This window comes from Heptranchias perlo, unplaced genomic scaffold, assembly GCF_035084215.1.
Source record: "Heptranchias perlo isolate sHepPer1 unplaced genomic scaffold, sHepPer1.hap1 HAP1_SCAFFOLD_1280, whole genome shotgun sequence".
Taxonomy (NCBI): Eukaryota; Metazoa; Chordata; class Chondrichthyes; order Hexanchiformes; family Hexanchidae; genus Heptranchias; species Heptranchias perlo.
In genome coordinates, this window is record NW_027138517.1 from 19,196 (window position 1) to 44,503 (window position 25,308).

The 25,308-nt window shown below is 45.8% G+C and overlaps 1 protein-coding gene across 1 annotated transcript in view; it reads right to left on the reverse strand.

Moving 5' to 3' along the window:
- Positions 1–21,570, reverse strand: part of LOC137308313 (phospholipid-transporting ATPase ABCA1-like) — a gene marked incomplete at its 5' end in the record, with an annotated part of 31,993 nt that extends 10,423 nt beyond the window's left edge. The window contains 14 exons of the mRNA XM_067977112.1: positions 126–218; positions 2,637–2,740; positions 3,451–3,585; positions 4,757–4,898; positions 6,311–6,417; positions 8,090–8,152; positions 9,806–9,926; positions 11,408–11,537; positions 13,332–13,455; positions 15,264–15,408; positions 15,522–15,637; positions 17,276–17,453; positions 19,521–19,690; positions 21,496–21,570. Of these exons, the coding sequence (XP_067833213.1) occupies positions 126–218; positions 2,637–2,740; positions 3,451–3,585; positions 4,757–4,898; positions 6,311–6,417; positions 8,090–8,152; positions 9,806–9,926; positions 11,408–11,537; positions 13,332–13,455; positions 15,264–15,408; positions 15,522–15,637; positions 17,276–17,453; positions 19,521–19,690; positions 21,496–21,570 (1,703 nt within the window). The remainder of the gene's footprint in view (positions 1–125; positions 219–2,636; positions 2,741–3,450; positions 3,586–4,756; positions 4,899–6,310; positions 6,418–8,089; positions 8,153–9,805; positions 9,927–11,407; positions 11,538–13,331; positions 13,456–15,263; positions 15,409–15,521; positions 15,638–17,275; positions 17,454–19,520; positions 19,691–21,495) is intronic.
- Positions 21,571–25,308: the final 3,738 nt, after the last annotated feature.

Below are 25,308 nucleotides of genomic sequence, written 5' to 3' on the forward strand. Positions count from 1 at the left end.
ACATGGTACAAAATATTAATCTAGCTCCTGGAATTCTGTTCATGTGAAGAATACACAACATTAAATGGTACATGCTTGAATCGTAGTTTGATTTGAAAGGGTTTGAAAGCAGAAGATGACTTTACCTGCTTTTCAGGTGCTGCACACTGCCCAGACAGCGGAATCGCCCGTTCACCATGATAGCCATCCTCGTGCACAGAGCCTCACATTCCTCCATACTATCTCGAAGAATAAAAAGGTCATCAGACACACACAAACTATCATCCATTTACTGATACAAAACACTGCAGGTATTGGTTAAGCTGTCATCAGTCAAACGAGACACAATTTATCTCTCTGTATCATTAAGAATCTTGTGCATATAAACATCGCTGATTGGTCCATGCTAACCACATGACAACACAATCCAATCAGATCCCCACATTAGATCTCTTTAAAAAAAATTCTACTTTAAGCTTTCTATTTTTTCCCCCTTTTAAAAATATTTTTGTCCTGCGTCCCAACTTGTTCAACCTCTCCCCTCTGCCTGACTGGAATCGCCTCGTCCCGCCAAGCTTGGCTGCACGCTGAGGCCCCACCCTGCCCAGCCTTCATAATAACAACAACATGCATTTATACAGCACCTTAAAACACTCCAAGGTACTTCACAGGAGTGTAATCAGACAAAAATTGACATTGAGCCAAAGAAGGAGATATTAGTGATTAAAAGCTTGGTCGAAGAGGTAGGTTATAAAGGAGGGTCTTAAAGGAGGAAAGAGGTGGAGAGACAGAGAAGTTTAGGGAGGGAATTCCAGAGCTTAGGGCCTAGATGGCTGAAGACACGGCCCTCAATGGTGGGGCGATGAATGTGCAAGAAGCCAAAGTCAGAGGAATGCAGAGTTCTCGAGGAATTGTAGAGCTGGAGTAGGTTACAGAGATAAGGAGGGACAAGGCCAGAAAGGGATTTCAACACAAGGATACAAATTTTAAATGGGAGATGTTGGAGAACCGGTAACCAATGTAACTCATCGAGGATGGTGAGTGGGACAGGGCCTGGGTTAGGATACGGGCAGCAGAGTTTCAATGAGCTGAAGAATATCTAGGGTGGAGGATGGGAGGCCGGCCAGGACAGCACTGGATCAGTTAAGTCCGGAAGTGACAAAGGCATGGATAAGTGTTTCGGCAGATGGGCTGAGACAGGGGTGGAGACAGGTGATGTTACGGAGGTGGAAATCGGCAGTCTGTGTGATGGAGAGGCTAAGGGGTCGGAAACTCAGCTCAGGGTTAAATAGGACGCTGAGTTTACGAACAGTCAGCTTCAACCTGAGACAGTGGCCGGGGAGAGGCAGTTTTGAAAGGGTTGGGGACAGTACCTGAGGAGAGAGAGAACTGTTTACAAGGAGAGCTCGCATGTGGGCCAAGAAGGTAAGTTGGGTGGTTGGCAGTTTAGTGGGAATGGGGTCAATGGAGCATGGGGTGGGTCTCATGGATAAGATGAGCTCGGAGAGGTAAGAGTGAAACTAGAGAAAGACGTGGGTTTAGGGCTACGGCAGTGGGGGAACCTGGACTAGGTTTGGCTTGGTGGGCAAGGTGAAGGGAGGTGATGTAGATTTTGAGGCTGGAAAGTACTGCTGTATGTTGCAAAGCAAGCAAAATCTGACCAGCACCAGAGGGCAACAACAGAGCTCTGGACATCTGACGTTCAACACTTGAGCTGAGCTGCCTCCACTCCCTGGGTGAGTAATGTTTAGTATGAGGGGAGGGGGTTTTACACTGTAGGGCTGAGATCAGACCCATGTTATATTGTTACTTTATGCATTGATCCGCACGCAAAGTCACTTCACATGGTGTGAGAGGGGCAGCGTAAACTGCACTTTAATCTCCTGAGGGAAAGTTCTGTTTATAATACTCTCTAATCTTCGAAGATTATCGAGAGAAATCCCAGAATATTCATTCATTCCACTATTTAATTCTGGCCTGCTGCTCACCACAGACAACAGCACCCCCCCCCCCACCCCCGACCAACCCACTGCCCAGCAGCACCAAGATTGGGGCTTACTGTTGGGCCGGACATTGCAGGAGGAGCTTTACTCTGCCCCTAAACGGGATCAGATCCTGACCTGGGACTGCTTAATAAGGCAGTTATAGAGAAAGCTTAACTCTGTATCTGACCTGCAAGTGTTTAAATAAGGCAGTTATAGAGGGAGCTTTACTGAGTATCTGACCTGGGAGTGTTTGATGGGGCAGAATAAAAGGAGCTTTACTGTGTATCTGACCTGGGAGTGTCAGACTCTGGGAACCTGATGCAGAAATTGTTTCATTCTCTGGCACTAACATTCCTCACCTTGATGAGCATAAAACTGACCAGAAGAAAATGTAAGGATAACCAAGATGATGGAGAATTTTCTATATACGGATACACCTAAATGTAGGCACGAGAGAGAGAGAGAGAGAGAGAGAGAGAGTGCGAGAGGGAGTTGTAAAGGGCTAATTTGCAGGTACCTGAATCATTTTCAGTCACTGCATTTACACTCAAACTATATTGCACAGCTAGCAAACTACCTTTCATTTCCAGGTGGGCTGCATGTGGGTCTGGTAACACGAACATTTCGCAAGGCACTTGTCTCCAATGGAAACAGCAGTTACTGCACACTGACCTGTGTGAGGTGAGGATCACCGATCTCCCTTCTTTGATCACACTTAGGATGCAATTCCAGAGGAACCGCCTGGCCTTGGGATCCATTCCCGTCGTAGGTTCATCCTGTCAATGAGGAAAACAACAACAAATAGGTGACAATATCTATTTCTCCCCCAACTTTTCTCCATCCTCTCCTGAAGGAACAAACTCTCACTGGGTACAGCTTTAAAGATGCCTGGCATCCTCCAATACCGTGTGAGACTAGGCAGTGAGTGTTGGTAGGTTACTCAGTGGTGGGGGAAATCACAGCTGAGCCTGGTCCTATCCTCACCCACATCTACACATGCACTTTCCAGTCCTCGACAACAATCAGCAGCAGGCACCCTGACTGATTTCCTTTCTCCTCCCTAATGCAATGTGGAGTGCCCCAGTTGACAACCCAGCTCAAATCAGTAAATTCAGAGCAGAGCAGGGATTGAACCTTGAATCTTCCTGGTCTCTGTGGCTCCCGACCACACTGGGCGGTGCATGTACCACCTGAGCCACATGAGCGATGTTCATCAGCAACATTTGAAATAGGGTTTTGTTAAACTTTTTGAACCCTCAGCAGCTTCCTCATTCCGTTCATAAGTTATTGTCCGGGAATTTCCTCGGAGCTGCTCTCGCTCCGCTGCGGTAACTTCCGCAGAGGTGCATTGGAAACCCTACTGATGTACGTAAACAGGGTTTACGTTGAACTTCCACTGATGTTACGGCGGCGGAGTGAGAGAAGCTCCGAGGAAATTCCCAGCCATTGCCTTTGTTACTCATGGGTCACAGGACAACTCACTAACCAGGAAGATGACTGGCGGGCATCCGATCAGTGCGATGGCAGTGGACAGTTTCCGCTTGTTGCCACCGCTATAAGTCCCAGAAGGTCTATCCGCGTAGCGTGAGAGTCCCAGTTTCTTCACGCCCCAATCAGTGACCTATAAAACAATTCTAGGTCTTAAAGTAGACTGCAAACAAACATCTAACCCCACCAAAAAGCAGCATTTCAAACTGTGATGAAGACACTTTTCAAAAGCCCAGCTCAAGGACCGAGGTCCACAGTGCAGGGCACCAGGTGAATGGACCTGTCCCACAGCGCAGGGCACCAGGTGAATGGACCTGTCCCACAGCGCAGGGCACCAGGTGAATGGACCTGTCCCACAGCGCAGGGCACCAGGTGAATGGACCTGTCCCACAGCGCAGGGCACCAGGTGAATGGACCTGTCCCACAGCGCAGGGCACCAGGTGAATGGACCTGTCCCACAGCGCAGGGCACCAGGTGAATGGACCTGTCCCACAGCGCAGGGCACCAGGTGAATGGACCTGTCCCACAGCGCAGGGCACCAGGTGAATGGACCTGTCCCACAGCGCAGGGCACCAGGTGAATGGACCTGTCCCACAGCGCAGGGCACCAGGTGAATGGACCTGTCCCACAGCGCACGACTCCAGATGGTGGGACCTGTCCCACAGTGCAGGGCATCAGGTGAAGGGTTCAGTCCCACAATGCAGGGCTCCAGATAGTGGGACCTGTCCCACAGTGCAGGGCATCAGGAAAAGGGACCTGTCCCACAGTGCAGAACACAACCAGAGTTGAAAAGAGCAAGAAAGAAGATAAAATAAACTTAAAAACACAGTAATTAAATGATGTTTCAAAAGCTTTCAGATTGTAGGAGGAAGGGAAGACAGAGGGAGGTAAGAAATGTGGTAGTTTTCAGATCCTGGAAAGAATGAGCTAAGAGTAGGAGACAGTGCAATTAATCTGGATTTCAACACAGGGAGGAGGAAAAGTGTGTAGGGAGGAGGTACCTGGATCTCTGAAGGAAGAAAGGAAAGTTCAGACCATAGCAGCATTGATAAAATAAGAAAGAAAAAAAAAAGTACAGTAAACCCAGAGTAAAAGCAAACCTCTACTCCCAGACTCAGTTATACTACACTTAGGACTTTGAAACAGTGATGTCATTTAAGGGCCGATGGGATTTAGTTTTGTGGTTGGCCTCAGTCCCACAGTGCACGACTCCAGATGGTGGGACCTGTCCCACAGTGTACTTTGTCCTGCAGTACAAGACGGTCACATGACTTTGGTTCATACTTTGTAAAGATTTAACAAACCTTAGCAACCTCATGCTCGGGAATGCCACGCAACCGCGAGTAGAATTCTAGTTGTTCCCTTCCTGTCAACAGTTTGTTGATGGCATCAAACTGCGGGCAGTATCCCGTGTTCTGGTGCACGTCCTGGATGTTGGACAGAATGCTAAAGGAGGAAAGAAACTTAGGCACTAAAATAAATATTGTAACATAATTCCCGATTCTATCCGCTTTCTCCCATCTTCACACCATCACCCTGCCACCTGGAGGTGGGATAATCTGGCCTGCAGACATCTTCATGGTTGTTCTCTGTTCTGAGTGACACAAGGTTACTTTGTAGGTGGGAGTACTGTGTGCAGCTCCGGTCACCTGACCATATTACTGCCCTGGAGAGGGGACAGAGGCGGCAATGAAGCTGATTCTGGGTATTGGGAATTTAAGTTAGGATGAAAGGTTCAGGAAGTTGGTCTTGTTTCCTTTGCTAAAGAGGAGACCCTAAGCTGGTCTAACTAAAGTTTAAGACTATGGGCGGAATTGACAAAACCGATCCAGGCAAACTGTTCACTACGAAGAAGGGTTTAAATCGTAGGGGACACATGTTAGAAGCGAGAAATTAGTAGCAGGAGGAACTTTAGTCACCCAAAGGGTAATGCAGAGTTGTGGAATACATTATTGGGGATGGTAACTGTGTGGGAAGATTTCTTCTTTGTGATATATTTATGACTTTCATTGTAGAGTAAATTTCCCCCCAAAATGTGTTTCTGGAGAGAGGAGGATTGTTGATTATGGTGATACAGTGGTAGATGGGGTTGAGAGATATGTTGAGGGTGGGTCAGAGATTGAGGGATATGATGAGGTAGTGGGTAGATGGGATTTAGGGATATAAGATTGGTAGAGATAACTAAGGGATATGGTGAGAAGCGGGTAGGGGGACTGAGGGTTATGATAAAAAGGCAGGTAGGGGGATTGAGGAATATGGAGAGAAGGCAGATAGGGGGATTGAGGAATATGGAGAGAAGGCAGGTAGGGGGATTGAGGAATATGGAAAGATGACGGGTAATGGAGTACTGAGGGATATGGTGAGAAGGCAGGTAGGGGACGATTGAGGGATATGGAAAGATGACGGGTAGGGAAGGATTGAGGGTTATGGTGAGTATGTAGGGTTAAGCTATCAATGGTTTATTGGGTCTGATGGCCTGTTTCTGTTCCTAATGTGTAAATAATTAACTACACACATTATTTAGCACAGACGTGTCCAAGCTTTTTGTCTTTGTGGGCCACTTAGGAACCTGCCCATTAATCCACGATCCCATTAATCTGCATTTATCTCAAGCTGCTTACATTAATAGATCATGGTGTTGTGATTTAAGATTTATCCACCAATGAGGCAACAGCGCTACAAACAGTCCTTTCCAAACCTCCAGACCCATGAAATTCAAACAGGACAAACCATCGAGTATTGCATATAATTCCCAGGGTTTGGGGTTGGATGTCACCCACAGGTTACGGTTTGGAACCCCTGGCGTTGCAGTTTACTTCTCAGGAATCATTAAGTACCATTTACAAAGGAATTTGTACCTATATCCATCAAGGAAGGCCTCACCACTGCTGACCTCAGTGTCTCCTGTCAGCATCTTGAAGGTGGACGTTTTCCCAGCTCCGTTGATCCCCAAAAGTCCAAAACACTGCAATGGAACATTTACAGAAACTTCAGAAGAGATTCGTCTCGCCACCCTCTACAGTACAGTGTGACGTCAACAAGAGCAGGACAGGGAACAGCAGTTTACTTAATCTACGGTGGTCTTTCTATCAAGTTACTGAGCTCAGAGCTTCCACTGAAACAGGAAAAATAATAAAAATAATACAGGGAAGTGAAAATGGATTTTTTTCTCCTGTTTTTTTTCATAAGAATATAAGAAATAGGAGCAGGATTAGGCCATATGGCCCCTCGAGCTTGCTCCACCATTCAATCAGATCATGCTGATCTTCAACCTCAATTCCACTTTCCCGTCCGATTCCCATAATCCCTTGATTCCCCTAGAGTCCAAAAATCTATGGATCTCAGCCTTGAATATACTCAACAACTGAGCATCCACAGTCCTCCGTGGTAGAGAATTCCAAAGATTCACGACCATCTAAGCGAAGAAATTTCTTCTCATCTCAGTCCTAAATGTTCCACCCCTTATCCTAAGACTATGTCCCCTAATTCTAGACTCTCCAGCCAGGGGAAACATCCTCTCAGCATCTGTCAAGCCATCTTAGAATCTTATATGTTTCAATGAGATCACCTCTCATTCTTCTAAACTCCAGAGAGTATAGGCCCATTCTACTCAACCTCTCCTCATAGGACAACACTCTCATCCCAGGAATCAATCTAGTGAACCTCCGTTGCACCGCCTCCAAATGAAGTATATCCTTCCTTAGATAAGGAAACCAAAACTGTATACAGTACTCCAGGTGTGGTCTCACCAGACTCCTATATAATTGCAGCAAGACTTCCTTACTCTTGTACTCCAATCCCTTTGCAATAAAGGCCAACATGCCATTTGCCTTCCTAATTGCTTGCTGTACCCGCATGTTAACTTTTTGGTGATTCATTCGCAAGGACACCCAAATCCCTCTGAATACCAACATTTTATAGTTTTTCACCATTTAAAAAAATTCTGTTTTTCTATTTTTCCTACCAAAGTGAATAATCTCACATTTCCCCACATTATACTCCATCTGCTACCTTCTTGCCCACTCACCTAACCTGTCTATATCCCTTTGCAAACTCTTTGCATCCTCCTCACAGCTTACTTTCCCACCTAGCTTTGTATCATTAGCAAACTTGGATACATTACACTTGGTCCCCTCATCTAAGTCATTAATATAGATTGTAGATAGCTGAGGCCCAAGCACCGATCCTTGCAGCACCCCACTAGTTACAACCTGCCAACCCAAAAATGACCCATTTATTCCTACACTCTGTTTTCTGTCCATTAACCAATCCTCAATCCATGCTAATATATTACCCCAATCCCACGAGCCCTAATCTTTTGCTCCCTTTCTCTGCTGAATGAGTTGACTCTTCGCTGGGTAGGGGTCCCACAGGCATTGGGCCACCTCTGATACCTCATCCATTCTTGATGTGTGTGTCTAGACAATACCAGTAGGCTATTCCCCAATGGAAGGACAGTAGAGCTGATCCCGATCCTGTCCTCACTCAATATCTACACAAGTGCACTTTCCAGCAGGGGTCATTGGATAGGAAAATGTGACATTCAATGCTGACAAATCTACGTGTTAGATGTAACGATCTTATCCACTTGCAAATGCACACATCCCCCATACGCATGTGCACATGCAGGCTCTCACCTCCCCCGGGGGAATTCCCACACACAATCGGTCCACGGCTGGTTTCTTTTTCCTTCTGTAAACCTGGAGAGACCAAATGAAGTGATTTATCACTAGATGATGGCAGTGGTTTTAAGATTTTCTTTTTTGGTATTTGACACACAAAAATCTAGCTTCTGTTTGCCAGAAGTAGAATGTACATTCTCCCCCCCACCCTTATCCAAATCTGGAGAGCCTAGGCACAAGTTGGCAAAGCTGTCAAGCAGCACAGGGCACTGGTAAGCTTCCCTTTGCTTATCTAGCCAAAACCAGCCCTCGTCTTTAGGGCGTTGCTTGCAGGGTTATCGTCAGCCGAATGAGAAGAATCCCAAACCCCAGTGGTCTACCCTTCCAGACTCCATTAGTGAGCTAGTCTGGCTGGCCAATTGGTAACAGTACCACGCAGATCTGCCTGGTTCTACCACAGACTTGGTTCCAAACTTCTATTACCAGGTCACCATGAAGCCAATTCAACCGCAGAAATTCCACTTACTTCTTTCAACTCCCCAAGGGACATAACCACTAATTAGTCATTAGACCACCAATATATAAAGGTATAACCCTGCAGTTGTTGAATATCAGATACAAGGAGCATCTCATGAGCAGCATAACTACTCATTAGATGTGTAGGTGCATTGCCACCATTCTCCTGACTGCCACATGGAAACTTACCATATCCTATGGGATGGTGGTTGCACAGTTGCTGGTGCAGAGCTGCGGCAACTTGCTCCTCTGCAGCCCAATGATGGTAGGCACCAGGCCATGGCTATATGAGAATATGTTCTTATACCCAGTCTCCAGAACTTTCAACAACTGTTCTCCCAAGTCTCTGAGCTTCTTCACTAGCGACAGAGGGCAGTTAGTGTCATGCCAGCCATCCTGAGGTTGCCAACATCCAAGTCCAATGTCATGTACCAGATTTACTCATCACCAACTTTTTAATCCAGTCCCTCATGTGAGGGGCTTCAGTAAAGGGCCGTACCCATTGTGAGGTTGACACCCTCCCCTTCAGAGCACCCAGTAATGGGTTGTTGTAAGCTGGAGTCCTCTCTCCCTGCAACAGTTTCCCACTTTTTTGGGACGTAAATCCACCTCACAGCTTGGTCTTGGATCTCACACAAGGGTTTGAAGAAGCCCTTCCACTGCATGCCTGGGAGTACTGAACCATAAGGGAGAATTGTTTGGACACATCTTGTATGCCACAAGCTAAATCTGTGTTGGAGTTGGCATCTGCCAGATACTCTTACAAACCAACAGGTGGGACAGATGCCCTGTTTCCTCCAAATCATCAACTTAATCATTCCCTCTTGAGCCATACAAAGCCACAATACTGCACATGGGGACACCAACCACCATATCCCACTGGTTAGCCTATTGCTCTAGATAGTGAGTAGAAGGTACTGGATCATCAGGTAAATCTGCCATTAATATATTTTGTGTGAGGAGTGCCACGGTGCTTTCAGATATGCTGAGAGCAGACACTCTGAAACCATCCTAACTGAGATCAGCTAACTCAACACAGACCAAGGATCAAACTTGGGCAATGTACTTGCCAACCAAGTCATTAGGGAAAGTCCTGTGTTGCGTTTCTGAATAGTGAGCCTCCCGCTTTGTGTCACTAAGATGAAATATGTTATAGTAAGAATTACAGAGCCTTAACAGTGAATGAAAAGCAAAATCTGAAATAATATCTCTTACCTTGGTGAGATCCTTGATGACTAGAATGTCACCCTCACTCCCACCGTACGTGACCCGCTGCCTCTCTCTGGCTACATCATCATCTTCCATTTCCAATGGTGGAAGCTTTAAAGACATAGGCCTGTGGGGACACAATAGTGGGTCAGTTGCTTGCTGTAGACTTTTGTACCCCGTACATAGATCCTTCGAAGTATTATACTATAGATGATTTTATGTTTACCCCAGGGGTTGGGAAAGTTGCCTCTGTGCATCACCCCTTCCTCCCCACACCCCCCCCTTTCATATACGCGCTGGTGCCTGCACTCTCCTTTGGGCCCCTTGAAGGCTGATTTGGAAAACGGAGACCTGGTCTCATGTTTTTGCAGAGGCAGTGGAAGGTATAGTCCTCCTCTGGATCAAGAAAAAATCTTTGCTGTAAAAAGAAAACTGGTGCATGGTTCCTGATCCAGTCCAATGCATTTTACACACACACACACAGTTCCCCATCGCAGCCCAGTGCATTATACACACACCATTCTCTGACCCATTCCATTGTGTTACATATACTCACAAAATTCTCTGACCCATCCTATTGCATTTTACATACTCATATCAAACCCTGAACCATCCCATTGAATTATGCTCACACACAACATTCGCTGACCCATCCGAGTGCGTTATACGTACATCATTCCGTGACCCAGCCCTGTGCATTACACACACTCATATAATTCCTTACTCCACACTGTTGTGTTACATGCACTCACATCGTGATGTAAGCAGGCTGATGAGATAACCCAGCTCAGTGTGTTTACAATGCCGCCAAGAGAGCTGTGAGCATCGGAGTGAGACACCCAGGAAAACTGGGTCCCTGATACAGGGAACTGAATGTGGGCCTGTAGGTTTATATTTGGTAGTGTGCCTTTGACAGTGTGAGGCAACCTGTTGATGCACTATGAAGGCTCGCACAGGAAGAACGGCCACTTGCGCAAGGCAGCAGAGGGCGACTGATGCTGGTGGATGTGTACCTAGCAAAAAGTCTACACCTTCAGGAGAGGAGCGGAGAACACTGGAGAAAGAAAAAACTCTTCTAAGAACCCTGAAATAAATAGCGAGTGTCAGTTTGAAACCTGCATTGTAACCAGTGGTTAAGTAGTGTCAGGAGTCAGCAGCACTGTAATGTGTAAAATTAAATTCCTGGCAAATTGGATAGAAATATTTCATCTGGACATACCACACAAAGGATAAACTTGCAATCAGTAATTGAAGCAAATAATCCTTCTGAATTAGAGACAATTTTGTGTTGTATTTCTATGCCCACAAGGAACTGGACTGAGACTGTCCAAACTCATGTCACACAGGAACCTTACAATTAGCAGACAAAAGAGACTTTCATCCCATCAGTCAAGGCTGGATTTAAATCCAGACCCGAGAGCTGAAAGGTCAGAGTTTAACCCGTTGTTACAGTTTGCTAATACACAGAGTTCCACAATACACATTTTAGCAGAGGGTTGGGTCTACAAGTTGTATCATAAAAGGGACCTCACAGTCACTAGTGATCACAAAACCCTTTCCCAAAAAGGAGTCGCAGTAAAACCAGAAGCCACCAGCAGAGCACCTCACCTCATTTTGATGAAGAACTTGTACTGCAGTAGAATTGTGAACAGAAAGAAGACGGCTCCCTGGACAGCCATGGCAAACATGTTCTTCCCCACCAGGTCCCAGGAGAGTGGCGATACGAACTGCTTCTCTCCTGCACCAGACACAAATCACAAAATGCTTGAGTGGAAATTTTTTGGCCATCTTCAAACCAACAGAAAGATTGTCATCTTCACTAAACCTGGACGATTGGTAATATTCCTTCTCCTGATGACTTTGGCATAAAGTCACTGACCTAGGTTTTCTAATTGTCATGTCCACGATAAGCCATTAAAAGAGATGCGTCACTTTTCAGTATTAGGAATGGAAAGCTCAAGCCACCATCTCGGAGCTACACAAACCGGGAAAGCTACACCGTTGATTGCCGCTCTGAATTGCGTCAGCTGATTTCAGCTGGGGGAACAGCAGGGGTGTTATAATTGGCCTCAGTGCCCACCGGTTAGAGAAGATTCCTGCTCCTGATCACTTTTCAGTGACCAACACCCTCCCCTACCCACACCTCCCCAGGGGAAGTGCACATCTGGATGTTGGGCGAAGCCAGGGTCGGTCTTGGCTGTGATGCCCTTCGCTAATAGACAACCTGCAGACGCTCACAAGTAAGGTTTGCACATGAAGAATTGCCACTTGGGTGAAGAAGCAGAGGGTGACTGCTGCCCGTGGATCCTGTAAGGCAGCATAAGTCAGCACCCTCAGGAGAGGAGGACAGTGACAAAGCACTACTGAAGAAAACAGCAAGTTGCAGTCTGGGGGAGAGGGGCGGAAACAGGATAATGCCCGTTCTTCCCCGGAATGAATAGCCCATTAATGAAATCATGGGATCTGTAGCTTTGTAATGTGCAATTTTTGAGAAACTAATTTTGTTGTTACAGAGTCAAACAGGCTAATGAAGTTCATTAAAAGATAAACTTCACTTTCAAGATTCCTATGTGCAGGCTGTTTAAATTGACACACCTGATTATCCATCTTTAATTAATGGATTGTTTTTAATTAATTAATTAAAATTAATGGATGTTAAACCAGCGGGCTCCCTTAGGGGCCTGTGTGCCACTTGCGTGATTTTCCGATGCTCGCTGCCCCCAGACAATCCAGTTGGCCTAGGCGCAGAATCAGGAGAAACCCCTCTATTGTGTGTTACATGGTATTACATTCCACATTATATCAGACATAGAACGATCAATGCCACAGGAGGACTGGTGGCATGAAATTGTATCATGCAGCTAGAAGCAAAATAACAGTTTCATACAATAACTATGCTTCAATCAGGAAAGATTTAGCAGGAGGGGGTCATTTCTCTGGAAAAGGGAAGACTAAGAGGAGGCCTGATAGAGGTATTTAAAATTATGAAACTGTTTGATCGGGTGAAAGTGGAGAAACTGTTTTCACTTGTGGGTGAGTCCAGAACAAGGGGTCAAAAATATAAGATAACCACTAACAGATCAAATAAAGAGTTTAGGAAGAATTTCTTTACACAGAGTGGTGAAAATGTGGAACTCGCTGCCACATGGAGTGGTTGAAGCAGATGGCATTGATGCATTTAAGGGGAGGCTTGGTGCATACATGAGGGAGAAAGAAAGAGACAGATTTGGGGGGCAGGGTGGGAAGAAGTAATTCGATTGGCAGGAGGCACATGTGGAATATAAACACCAGCACAGATCAGTTAGGCCGAATGCCTATTTCTGTGCTGTAGATTTGATGTAATTTACACTGGGGAGATGAGAGGAGTTCCATGCAACTGCTGTTCGTCAGCCCCTGAGAATCTTGAACTGGATTTGAAAATGTCCAGATCTGAAGGTTATCAGCTATAACCGCAACAGATACAATCGCCTTCCGCCCCAGTGCAAAGCAGCACTGGCTGGAATTAAGAAAATCACTGGAAACAGTTACTGACCAAACCTCTCCAAAGCGTCTGCCATGGCCTGATTCTTCACCATGTCGATCAGTCCACGGCCCAGGCAGAAATGCGGGAAAATGAGGAAAACTTTCTTCAAGATTCGATTGACATCATTCAATTTCTACAGAGAAGAAAAATGAAGAGACGGTCAGAAATAAAACCTTTTATTTCCATTTCCTCCCTTTCTTTTCCGAAAGCATTGATTCTTACTCCATGGGCACTGACTGCCCTCAGGTACCTCACTCAAGTACCCCTTCTCCTAGACAGTGAGGGTCAGTAGGCCATTCAACTTTGGGGGGGTATCAATTGCCAAGTATGATCCTGTCCTCACCCGACATCTAATACACACTCTCCAGTGGGGATAAACAGAAAGTGATCAGGAGCAGGAACCCTGGATGATTTTTCCCTCCCCAGCCAGGTAGGCTGAGGCCAACTGCAGGGTCCTCATCACTGCCTCGGCTAAGATCAGTCTTGCCTGGGAGTTTCTGCTCTTTATGCCTCAGTACATTTGCATTTCTCCCGCACAAACAACGGCAGGTTATGGATAATTACAACTCGCGCAACCATTGTCTCATGACTGCTGGGGAGGAATGTTGGCCAGGACACCAGGAGAACTCCCTGCTCTTCTTCCAACCGTGCCACAGGGTTAATATCCAACTGAACCACCTGAACAGGCACACAGGGCCTCAATTTAATGTCTCATCTGAAGGATGGCACATCCAACACTGCAGGACTCCCTCAGTAGTGCACTGAAGTGTCAACCTGAGCTTATGTGCTCAAGTCCTGCACTGGGGCTTAAACCTGTAACTTTCTTACTCAGAGGTAAGAATACTACCAAATGAGACAAGCTGGATTCATTCATTCATTCCATCATTACTGCTTCATTAACAGTTCACTTTTCTAAAGGAATAAACACCGAAAATGCCTGGTGGATCAATCAGCATCCAATAGAGAACAGACCGCACGGTGGCTTTTTAAATCCAGTGTTTTCTGTTTCTATTTCAGATATCAGTCATGTGTCATTTCTTTTTCAACCACACATTCATGAAAAGCTAAATCAAACTTTGTTGCACAGGATCGAGTCCTCCACTGGAATCCTGCGACCCCCACCCCTCCTCTCCCCGCAGGAGCTAAATTATCAGCATCATGTCCATCTCTGTCACTGTGAGTTCAGTATATTTTTTCAGTGACAGGGGAATATCAGAGCATCTACACCCAGTGATACAGGGGAATAACAGAGCATCTACACCCAGTGATACAGGGGAATAACAGAGCATCTACACCCAGTGATACAGGGGTGTATGAGGACATCAATACCAAATGATATGGTGGAATATCAGGACATCGATACCCAGTGATACAGGGGATTATCAGGACATCGATACCCAGTGATACAGGGGATTATCAGGACATCGATACCCAGTGATACAGGGGATTATCAGGACATCGATACCCAGTGATACAGGAGAATAAAAAGGCATCGATACCCAGTGATACAGGGGAAAATCAGATGATCTACAGCCAGTGATGTCACCAATCCTTAACAGTGGGTGTGAAATTTTTGTACAGTGTCCGCTTAATCTGTGAAAACACCCAGCAGCAGAACTATGAGTTATATTATTCTAAACTTAGTTTGTGCCTGGAGGGAGAATTTTGAGCTGTACAAGCTAGGGTGATGTAATGGTGGCTACGAGTCTTTCATTGGTGATGGTGCAATTTGAAGGGGTAAATTAAGTATCAAACAAAAAGTGGATCACAAAAAAGTGGGTTCAAGAATGATTTTTTTTTAAACAGTATATTGGTACCAATACACTGAATAAGGACAGTAACAGCACTGGCATACATCACCTTGTTATCTATTAATTACGCTCGACTTCCCTCACAGTCTTATAGGACACGAGTGTAACAAGCAGAAAAACGGAGTCTTACTTTGTCTGTGAAGAGCTCCAGGACAAAGGTGGCCACACTGCCATTGATACCGATGAACAGGTTAACACAGGTCAGCACCACATAGGCGGTGCTGGGGATGCTGAACAAAAAGGAGGCTGGATACATGAGGGGAGTGATGGACCACCTGAAGGAACAGAATCGACAAGCATGAAACCAACTGGAAAGGGCACCAGCAGAACTTCTACCTATAGTGCAGCTCCCCTGATGGCTCAGTGCTCAAAGGCACTGCCCACTTACCCATAGAGGAACAGCAGCAGGACGAGTGCTGGCAGATTGGAGGCGGATACGTAGGATTTTTGTTGGAAACAGATGAAGATGGTGACTACCAGTGTCGCTGGCACTGCGTAATTACACTGAAAAGAGAAGGTATGGAATGAGATAAGTCACTGGCTATTGGCCTGCTTCTTCCAAAGAATGATCTATCCCATTATGGACTCAACCTGACTCATTTAATCTCCTTTCACAACCCATGTACACTCCACCCTATCATAGAACCATCAAGGTTTACAGCAAAGGAGGAGCCATTCGGCTACTGTGTCTCTGTGGCTCTTTGCAAAGACCATCCAAGACTAATCTTACCGCTCCACTCTCTTTCTGTAGCTCAGTATCTTCCTCTACTTCAAATATTTATACAACTTTCCCTTCAAAGATGCAATGGTCTCTGCCTCAACCACTCCGTATCAAAGAATTTCATGCATTAATAACCCTCCACATAAACACATTTTTCCTAATCTCTCTCCTCACTCTTAGGTGTGATGTGAAGATGCCGGTGATGGACTGGGGTTGACAATTGTTTACAACACTCTTAGGTGATAATTTAAAATTGATGATCCCTTGTTACCGACTTCTCAACCAGAGGAAATAGTTTTTCCCTATTCACTGTACCAAAACTCTTCATAATTTTAAAACTCTCTATTAAATCTCCTCAGCCTTCTCTGCTCTAGTGAAAATAGTCAGAGTAGTTCAAGTCTCTCCTCGTTACTACAGTTTCCTGTCCCTGGCATCATCCTGGTAATGGGGCATGCAATACTGCACATAATACTCTAATTGTGGCCTAATCAATGTTTTGTATAAATTCATCATTACTTTTTTACTCTTGTACTCTATGACCCTACTTATAAAACCCCAAATTCTATTGGCCTTTTTTATGGCTTTATCTATCTGCACTTGCACTTTCAGGAATTATGTATTTTAACCCCAGGTCTTTCTGTTCATCCATACCCTTTATTGTCTTGCCAGTGTGTGTATACACTCATGCATTGTTTTTCTCCCAAAGTGTATTACCTTATACTTATCCAAACTAAATTGCAGCTGCCACCTCCCTGCCCATTCCACTAACCTGACTATGTTTTCCTGAAGTCTTTAAGTCCTCCTCGCTGTTTGCCAAACCTTTTACTTTTGTGTCATCAGCAAATTGCAATATTGTGCTCTTGATACCAAGTCCAAATCATCTACATATACAGAGAACAAAAGTGGACCCAGTACTGACCCTTGAGGTACACCACTTCCAACCCTTCTCTTGTCCGAGCAACACCCATTAACCCTAGCTCTTCGTTTCCTGTCTGCAAACCAACTTGCTGCTACATTCTCTCTAGCAATAAAAAATGGATTTTTTTCTAACAAACCCCTTGAGACATCTATCAAATGTCTTTTACAATTCTATATACACCACTTCTAATGCATTCCCTTTATCTATCAAATTGGTCTTTTCTTTAAAAAATAACTAATCAATTGGTCAAAAACAACTTGCCTTTAACAAATCCATTCTGTTTGTCCTGGATTAATCCATGCATTTCTAAATGATGAGCAATTTTATCTCCTTTCTTGAATAATGGTCTCCAATCCCACAGCACCCTGTCCCATCCATTTAATCTCCTTCCAGAGCCCATGTACAATATATCCTACCATGGACTCTACTCAATTAATTCAGTTTCCTTCCACAGCCCATGTACATGCTACTCTATCATGGATTCATACGTGAAAGTACTTACCATATCCCACGCAAAGTTAGCGAGCCAATAAATGCCAGGTTTCACACCACTAACAAACTGAAGGTGCTTGGCTTTGCTGACACGTTCTTCAATGAGGAAGAGAACAAAGCTGGCTGGCACAAAGGACATTGCAAAGATGACGCAAATGGAGACGAGCACATCGACAGAGGTAGCCATCCTGCAAGAAGGGGGGAAAGGCTCTGTGTCACGAGCGAGATATTAGCACACCGTCACGCAAACAATGATTTCAGACATCACTTTATTCCTCAATGCGTGTTTGAATACTGAAGGCTCCATGCCAGCCCAAAAGGCATAAACGTGACAATTGGATAAAGCATCTACATTAGTGACAAACCAGTAGAGAAATGTCCAGCCCAGTGAGTTCCAATCAAAAACAACTTGCACTTACACAGCGCCTTTGATGTAGAAGAATACCACAAGGCCCTTCACAGAAGCATAATCAAAAAATGGACACCGAGCCCAAGATATTAGGAGGGGCAACCAAAAGCTTGGTCAGAAAGGTGGGTTTTAATGAGGGTCTTAAAGGACAAGGGGAAAGGTGACGAGGTGGAGAAGTTTAGGAATGGAATTCTGGAGCATGAGGTCGAAGCACTGCCATCAATTGTGGGGCAAAGGGAGGGGGGAAGGGGTGCACAGGAAGAAAGTGTTTGGAAGGGGGGGGGGCGTTGAGGAGTTGCAGGGCTGGAGGAGGTTACAAAATAGGGAGGGGTGAGGCCATGAAGAGATTTAAACACAAGGATGAGAACTTTACATTTGAGGTGCTGGGGGACTGGGAGCTAATATAGGTCAGTGAAGACATGGGTAATGGATGAGCAGGACTTTGTGCGGGATAGGATACGGGCAGCAGAGTTTTGGATGAGCTGAAGTTACTGAGGGTGGAAGGTGGGAGGCCGGCCAAGAGAGAAAAGGAATACTCAAAGACTGAAGGCGGCAAAGACATGAAAGAGGGTTTCAGCGGCCGATGTTATGAAGGTTGATGTAGGTGGCCCTTATGGTGAAGAAAATAGGGAGGTCAGATGCTCAGCTCAGGGTTAAATAGGATGGCAAGGCTGCGAAATGTCTGGTTCAGCCTGAGACAGTGACTGTGGAGGGGGATGGAATCAGTGGGAAAGATAGAGTTTGTGGCAGGGGCTGAAGGCGAATGCTCCGGTCTTACCAACGTTTAGCTGGAGAAAATTGTGGCTCATCTAAGACTGAATGTCGGACTCGGGGTCCAACAACACAGAGGCAATGAGGGGAGGGGAGGATCAAGTGAGATGATGGTGAGGTAAAGCTAGGTGTCAATGGTGTTCATGTGGAAGCTGACCTCATGTCTGTAGATGATGTTGTCAAGGCTCAACATGTAGATGAGGAAGAGGAAGGAGCCAAAATAGGGGAGACTAGAGGTAACAGTGCAGGGGCTGAAGGAAAAGCCTTTGCTGGAGATGGTTTGGATATGATCGGATAGCTAAGAGAGGAAGCAAGCGAAGGCAGTCCCACTGAGCTGGACAACGGAGGTGCTTGATTGTCCAAGGCTGCAGAAAGATCAAGGATGTCGTGGAGGGATAATACACCTTGAATGGGATCAAGGGACCAGGTGGGGGGTCTCATGGACGAGATGAGCTTGGAGCAGGCTTGTGGGGCGGTTGAGATGGCAGAGAAGATAGAGAAAGATGAGGGTTATGGGGCAGGGCAGAGGGAAATCTGGGTGAGGTTTGCCTTGGTGGGGGAGCAGCAGAGATGGCTGAATAGAAAGTCTCAATCTTGGTGACAAGGAATTCCAGGAGCTCCTCGCACTTGTTGTTGGAGGAGAGGATGGAAGGGGCAGTGGAGAGGGGTTTAAGGAGACAGTTGGTAATAGAGAAAAGAAGCCTGGAGTAGTGGGCGTCTAATTTAATAATGAACAGTTGAAGGCAAGGTACAGTGTAGGGCAGTGAAGAGGGAGCTTTGTTCCACCCACTAAATGGCAATTATTCATCCATGAGCCTTAACGGGCTATTTGCTTGTCGAGGGCATCACAGTTGAGCCCAACACTGTCCTCGCCTGATGCCCACACTCTCAAGATCCCAGAGCCACAGGAGAGTGATCAGGAGCAGGAACCCTGGCTGACCTTTCCCCTCTCTGGGGCCAACTGCAGTACGCCAGCTGCTGCACTGACCAAGATCAAAGGTGGGATCCCCGGTCTGTCTGGCTCAGTGCCAGTGGGTGCCGTTTAAGCACTCGTGAGGTTCTACCAGCTACTTACAGTGCAACCTCAGAGAGCTGTTCTTTGGTCAGGTTGAGTGGGTGGTTGAAGGCTGTAATCCCAAACATTTTGGGATCTTTCCCTGGTGGAAGATTTGCTCTCAGTGCTGCATTGTTCATGACATTCACAAAGCTCACCATGGCGTGCCAGCCTTTATTGTTGAACCACACCTGCAAAAAAGGAAGGAAAGGTTCTTTCCGTCATATCAGGAGTACACTCGAGTCGCCTATTCAAATAACTCAGTTGCTTCCAAACATTATATAGTTGGGCCACAGACAAACAAGACATAAGAATTACTGCTGACCTTTGTTTCTGCTGCCTTCCAATTTCACTTACTCATTTTCTGCTTTCCACTTCCAGCTTTGTTACTCTCCCTTCTGAATCTCCTCTCAGGTTCCCACCCCCTGCCAAGTTAGTTTAAAACCTCCCCAACAGCACTCGCAAACCTCCCCGCAAGGATATTGGTCCCGGCCCTGTTGAGGCGCAACCCATCCGGCTTGTACAGGTCCCACCTCCCCCAGAACTGGTCCCAATGCCCCAGGAATCTAAAGCCCTCCCTCCTGCACCATCTCTCCAGCCATACATTCATCTGCTCTATCCTCTGATTTCTATATACACTAGCGCGTGGCACTGCGAGTAATCCGGAGGTGACTACTCTTGAGGTCCTGCTTGTTAATCTCTTTCCTAACTCCTTAAACTCTGCCTGCAGGACCTCATCCCTCTTTCCACCTATGTCGTTGGTACGGATATGGACCACGACCTCTGGCTGTTCACCCTCCCCCTCCAGAATGTTCTGCAGCCGCTTAGTGACATCCGTGACCCTGGCACCAGGGAGGCAACATACCATCCTGGAATCACGTCTGCGGCTGCAGGAACGCCCGTCTGCTCCCCTAATTATGGAATCCCCCATCACTACTGCTCTCCTGACCTTTCTCCTCCCCCCCTCTACAGCTGGGCCACCCATACTGCACATTGTAGTGAAGCTAATAACACAGGCAATATTCCACTGGAATGATACCCAAGAATCAACTTGCTTCGACCTGTGCCCACTTTCCTCCCCTCCTCTCCAGCAGGTGCTTTCTGTGTCAGTCCTTCAGCAGCTTTCCCCAGTAACCAATCTTCATGTGTGAGCTAAGGCAGTGTCAGCTGGCTATTCAGCTGTGGAGGCATTACAGCTGAGCCTGGTCCTGTCCTTGGCTGACGTCCAGAGACAAGCATGTTCTGGCAGGGGTCAGTCAGTTTAAACACACAGATGGAGTCAGATACACTGTGCCGGACCTGGACTGCATGATAATCTAATAGACACAGCCTGGAGCCGTAACAGAGCCAACCCATGCTTGCTTGCCCCGCTCTACTGACACAGGAATCCTGTACCACAGTGTAACTATACAAAACACACATAAAAACTCTGAGCAACAACCTCACTGCCCAACAGGAAATCCAGCCTCCAAAATTTTAAGAGAAATGAGCTGTGTTATTGCTCACGGCAAGTCGACCATTGCAAGGTTTACAGCAGTGTAATACCGTGTAACGCACAGCGTACTAGTCCGAAACAAAGGTGCAGTTACATGATTTTACAGCACAGAAAAAGGCCAACTGGTCTATGCCGATGTTTATGCTCCATACGAGCCTCCTCCTCCCAGCCTACTAGCATATCCATCTATTCCTTTCTCCCTCATGCACTTACCTTAAATGCCTCCGCTTAAATGCATCTATGCCATTCGCCTCAACTAATCTGGCCTCTCCTTTTAAGGCCTCATTGTATGATTGCTGTAATCCTGAGGTTGATTACTATTGGGAAGGACACTTGTAGATTTGGGAGATGCTTGTAAATTTTTGGCTCCAGATCAAAAGAAAACGGCAGCAAATAACGGGCTTTTTAAAAAAACACTTTTGATACTTTGAAGTGTGATGGACTCAAAACTAAAGACAGACAGACAGACAGGTAAAGGCCGATACAATCTTTCAGACCTACTTTTACATTGTTTTTTGTGCTCAGCCCTTTGATAAAGTTTGTGATGCTTCCCAGCAGTCGGTCTGTGGAACTGCCCTGAGATCAACAGGAAACTCAATGTTAATAATTTAAACCTAGAGGCACACACATTAACTATGAAAACAATTACAATGACCACATTTACAACATCAACAACTTGCATTAATATAGCACTTTAAAATAGTAAAATGTCCCAAGGCGCTTCACAAGAGCGTTATCAAACAAAATCTGACACCGAGCCGCATAAGGAGATATTAGACAGGTGAAATAAAGCTTGGTCAAAGTGGTAGGTTTTAAGGAGAGTCTTAAAAGGAGGAGAAAGATGGAGAGGCAGAGAGGTTCAGGGAGGGAATACCAGAGCTTAGGGCCTAGGCAGCTGAAGGCACGGCCACCAATGGTGAAGCAATTAAAATCGGGGGTGCACAAAAGGCAAGAATTGGAGGTATGCAGAGATATTGGAGGGTTGTAGGGCTGGAGGAGGTAACAGAGAGAGAGGGGTGAGGCCATGGAGGGATTGGAAAACAAGGAGGAGAATTTTAAAATTGAGGCATTGCCAGACTGGGAGTCAATGTAGGTCAGCGAGCACAGGGGTGATGGAAGAACAGGACTTGGTGCGAGTTAGGATACGGGCAGCAGAGTTTTGGATGAGCTCAAGTTTATGGAGGGTGGAAGATGGGAGGCTGGCCAGGAGAGCATTGGAATACTCAAGTCTAGAGTTAACAAAGGCATGGATGAGGGTTTCAGCAGCAGATGAGCTGAGGCAGGGGCAGAGACGGGTAATGTTATGGAGGTGGAAGTAGGCAGTCTTGGTGATGGAGCGGATATGTGGTTGGAAGCTCATCTCAGGGTCAAATGTTCGCAACCTTGGCGTCCCAGTCTGGTTCAGCCTCAGACAGTGGCCAGGGAGAGGGATGGAGTCAGTGGCTAGGGAATGGAATTTGTGGCGGGGGCTGAAGACAATGGCTTCAGTCTTCCCAATATTTAGTTGGAGGAAATTTCTGCTCATCCAGTACTGGATCTCGGACCAGCAGTGTGACAAATCAGAGACAGTGGAGGGGTCGAAAGAGGTGGTGGTTAGGTAGAGCTGGGTGTCGTCAGTGTACATGTGGAACCTGATGTTGTGTTTTTGGATGAAGTCGCCGAGGGGCAGCATGTAGATGAGAAATAGGAGGGGGTCAAGGATAGATCCTTGGGGGACTGCAGAGGTAACGGTGCGCGAGTGGGAAGAGAAGCCATTGCAGGTGATTCTCTGGCTACGACTGGATAGGTAAGAATGGAACCAGGCGAGCGCAGTCCCACCCAGCTGGACAATAGAGGAGGAGAGGTGTTGGAGGAGGACGGTGTCGTCAACCGTGTCAAAGGCTGCAGTCAGGTCGAGAAGAATGAGGAGGGATAATTTGTCAGTCACACAGGATGTGATTTGTAACTTTGATAAGGGCCGTTTCAGTACTGTGGCAGGGGCGGAAACCTGATTGGAGGAATTCAAACATGGAGTTGCGGGGGAAAGATGGGCACGGATTTGGGAGGCGACAACACGTTCAAGGACTTTGGAGAGGAATGGGAGGTTAGAGATGAGGCGGTTGTTTGCAAGGACAGAGAAGTCAAGCGTGGGTTTTTTGAGGAGGGGGGTGATGACGGCAGATTTGAAAGGCGGGGGGCAGTACCGAAGAAGAGGGAACAGTTAACAATATCAGCTGACAAGGAAGCCAGGAAGAGAAGTTGGGTGATCAGTAGTTTGGTGGGAATAGGGGTCGAGGGAGCAGGAGGTGGGTCTCATGGTCAAGGTGAGCTTGGAGAGGGCATGAAGGGAGATAGGAGAGAAACTAGAGAAACTTGCGAGTTCAGGGCTAGAGCAGGGGAGAACCATAGGGGAAGTTTGGCTTGATGGGCTAGGAGAAGGGAGGGAAACAGCAGAGGCAGCTGAACGGAAGGTCTCAATCTTAGTGACAAAGAAGTCCATGAGCTCCTCGCACTTGTTGTTGGAGGTGAGGGTGAAGGGGGAAGGGGAGATGGGTTTAAGAAGACGGTTTGTGGTGAAGTGAAGCCAGGGGTTATCTTCGCATTCAAGATAATCCTGGAATAGTGAATAGTTTTGGCAGAGGAGAGCAGGACCGATAGCACTTTATGTGGTCCAGCAAGATCTGGCGATGAATGGTGAAACCAGTTGTCCGCCATAAACTTTGAAATCTGCGTCCCTTGGACTTAAGGGAGCGAAGATGAGGGCCGTAACAGGGAGAATGACCAGGGTGAGAGAGTAATGGTTTTAATGGGGACAAAGGCATCAGAGGTGAAGGTGAGGGTGTGATTGAGCAGATCGTTAGCTGCAGAAATGTCATGGTGAATGGAAGGCCAAAGGCTAGACAGTTGGGACATTGAAAGTCACAGTCCCAAGTAAGGGAACAGAAGAAGTGTCTTTGTTTCCAGGAAGGTTATATTTCATGTTTCATCAATTTGGAATAAAAAGTGCTGACCAATTTCACAAACTTGTTTTAATCATGATGTGGAGATGCCGGTGATGGACTGGGGTTAACAATTGTAAACAATTTTACAACACCAAGTTATAGTCCAACGATTTTATTTTTAATCCCACAAGCTTTCGGGGGCTTTCCCCTTCCTCAGGCAGTGTGGAAAAGACAATTTCGAAAAGACAATTTCGAATTCGAAATTGTCTTTTCCACACCGCCTGAGGAAGGGGAAAGCCCCCGAAAGCTTGTGGGATTAAAAATAAAATCGTTGGACTATAACTTGGTGTTGTAAAATTGTTTACAATTGTTTTAATCAGGCTGCAATACCGCTAAGTACCAGCTGATGGCGTCCCAGCCTGTGCTATCAGTTGACAGGAATGGTTGCAGACCTGGGATTTATGGAATGTGGCATATAGAATATACCCGTCACAATATCCTCATATAGAATATACCCGTCACAATATCCTCATATAGAATATACCCGTCACAATATCCTCATATAGAATATACCCGTCACAATATCCTCATATAGAATATACCCGTCACAATATCCTCATATAGAATATACCCGTCACAATATCCTCATATAGAATATACCCGTCACAATATCCTCATATAGAATATACCCGTCACAATATCCTCATATAGAATATACCCGTCACAATATCCTCATATAGAATATACCCGTCACAATATCCTCATATAGAATATACCCGTCACAATATCCTCATATAGAATATACCCGTCACAATATCCTCATATAGAATATACCCGTCACAATATCTTCATTATAGAATATACCCGTCACAATATCCTCATATAGAATATACCCATCACAATATCTTCGTATAGAATATACCTGTCACAATATCCTCGTATAGAATATACCTGTCACAATATCCTCGTATAGAATATACCTGTCACAATATCCTCGTATAGAATATACCTGTCACAATATCCTCATATAGAATATACCTGTCACAATATCCTCGTATAGAATATACCTGTCACAATATCCTCGTATAGAATATACCTGTCACAATATCCTCGTATAGAATATACCTGTCACAATATTTTCACATAGCATATACCTGTCACATATTTATACATTGTCACATTAGATTTATATATAAAAGATTATATTTTACATCAATTATACAACGAGTGGACCCCGCCAATTAAGATCAATTGTACAACACAAGATTGATCGAGCCACCTTCAGGCCAGGATATTGGTTTCAAAATGTATTTATGTCTAAGAACAGATTTAGGTTTAAACCCCAAACCATAGAAGTAGACTAGGGCAACAAAATATATAAAAAGCAACAGTA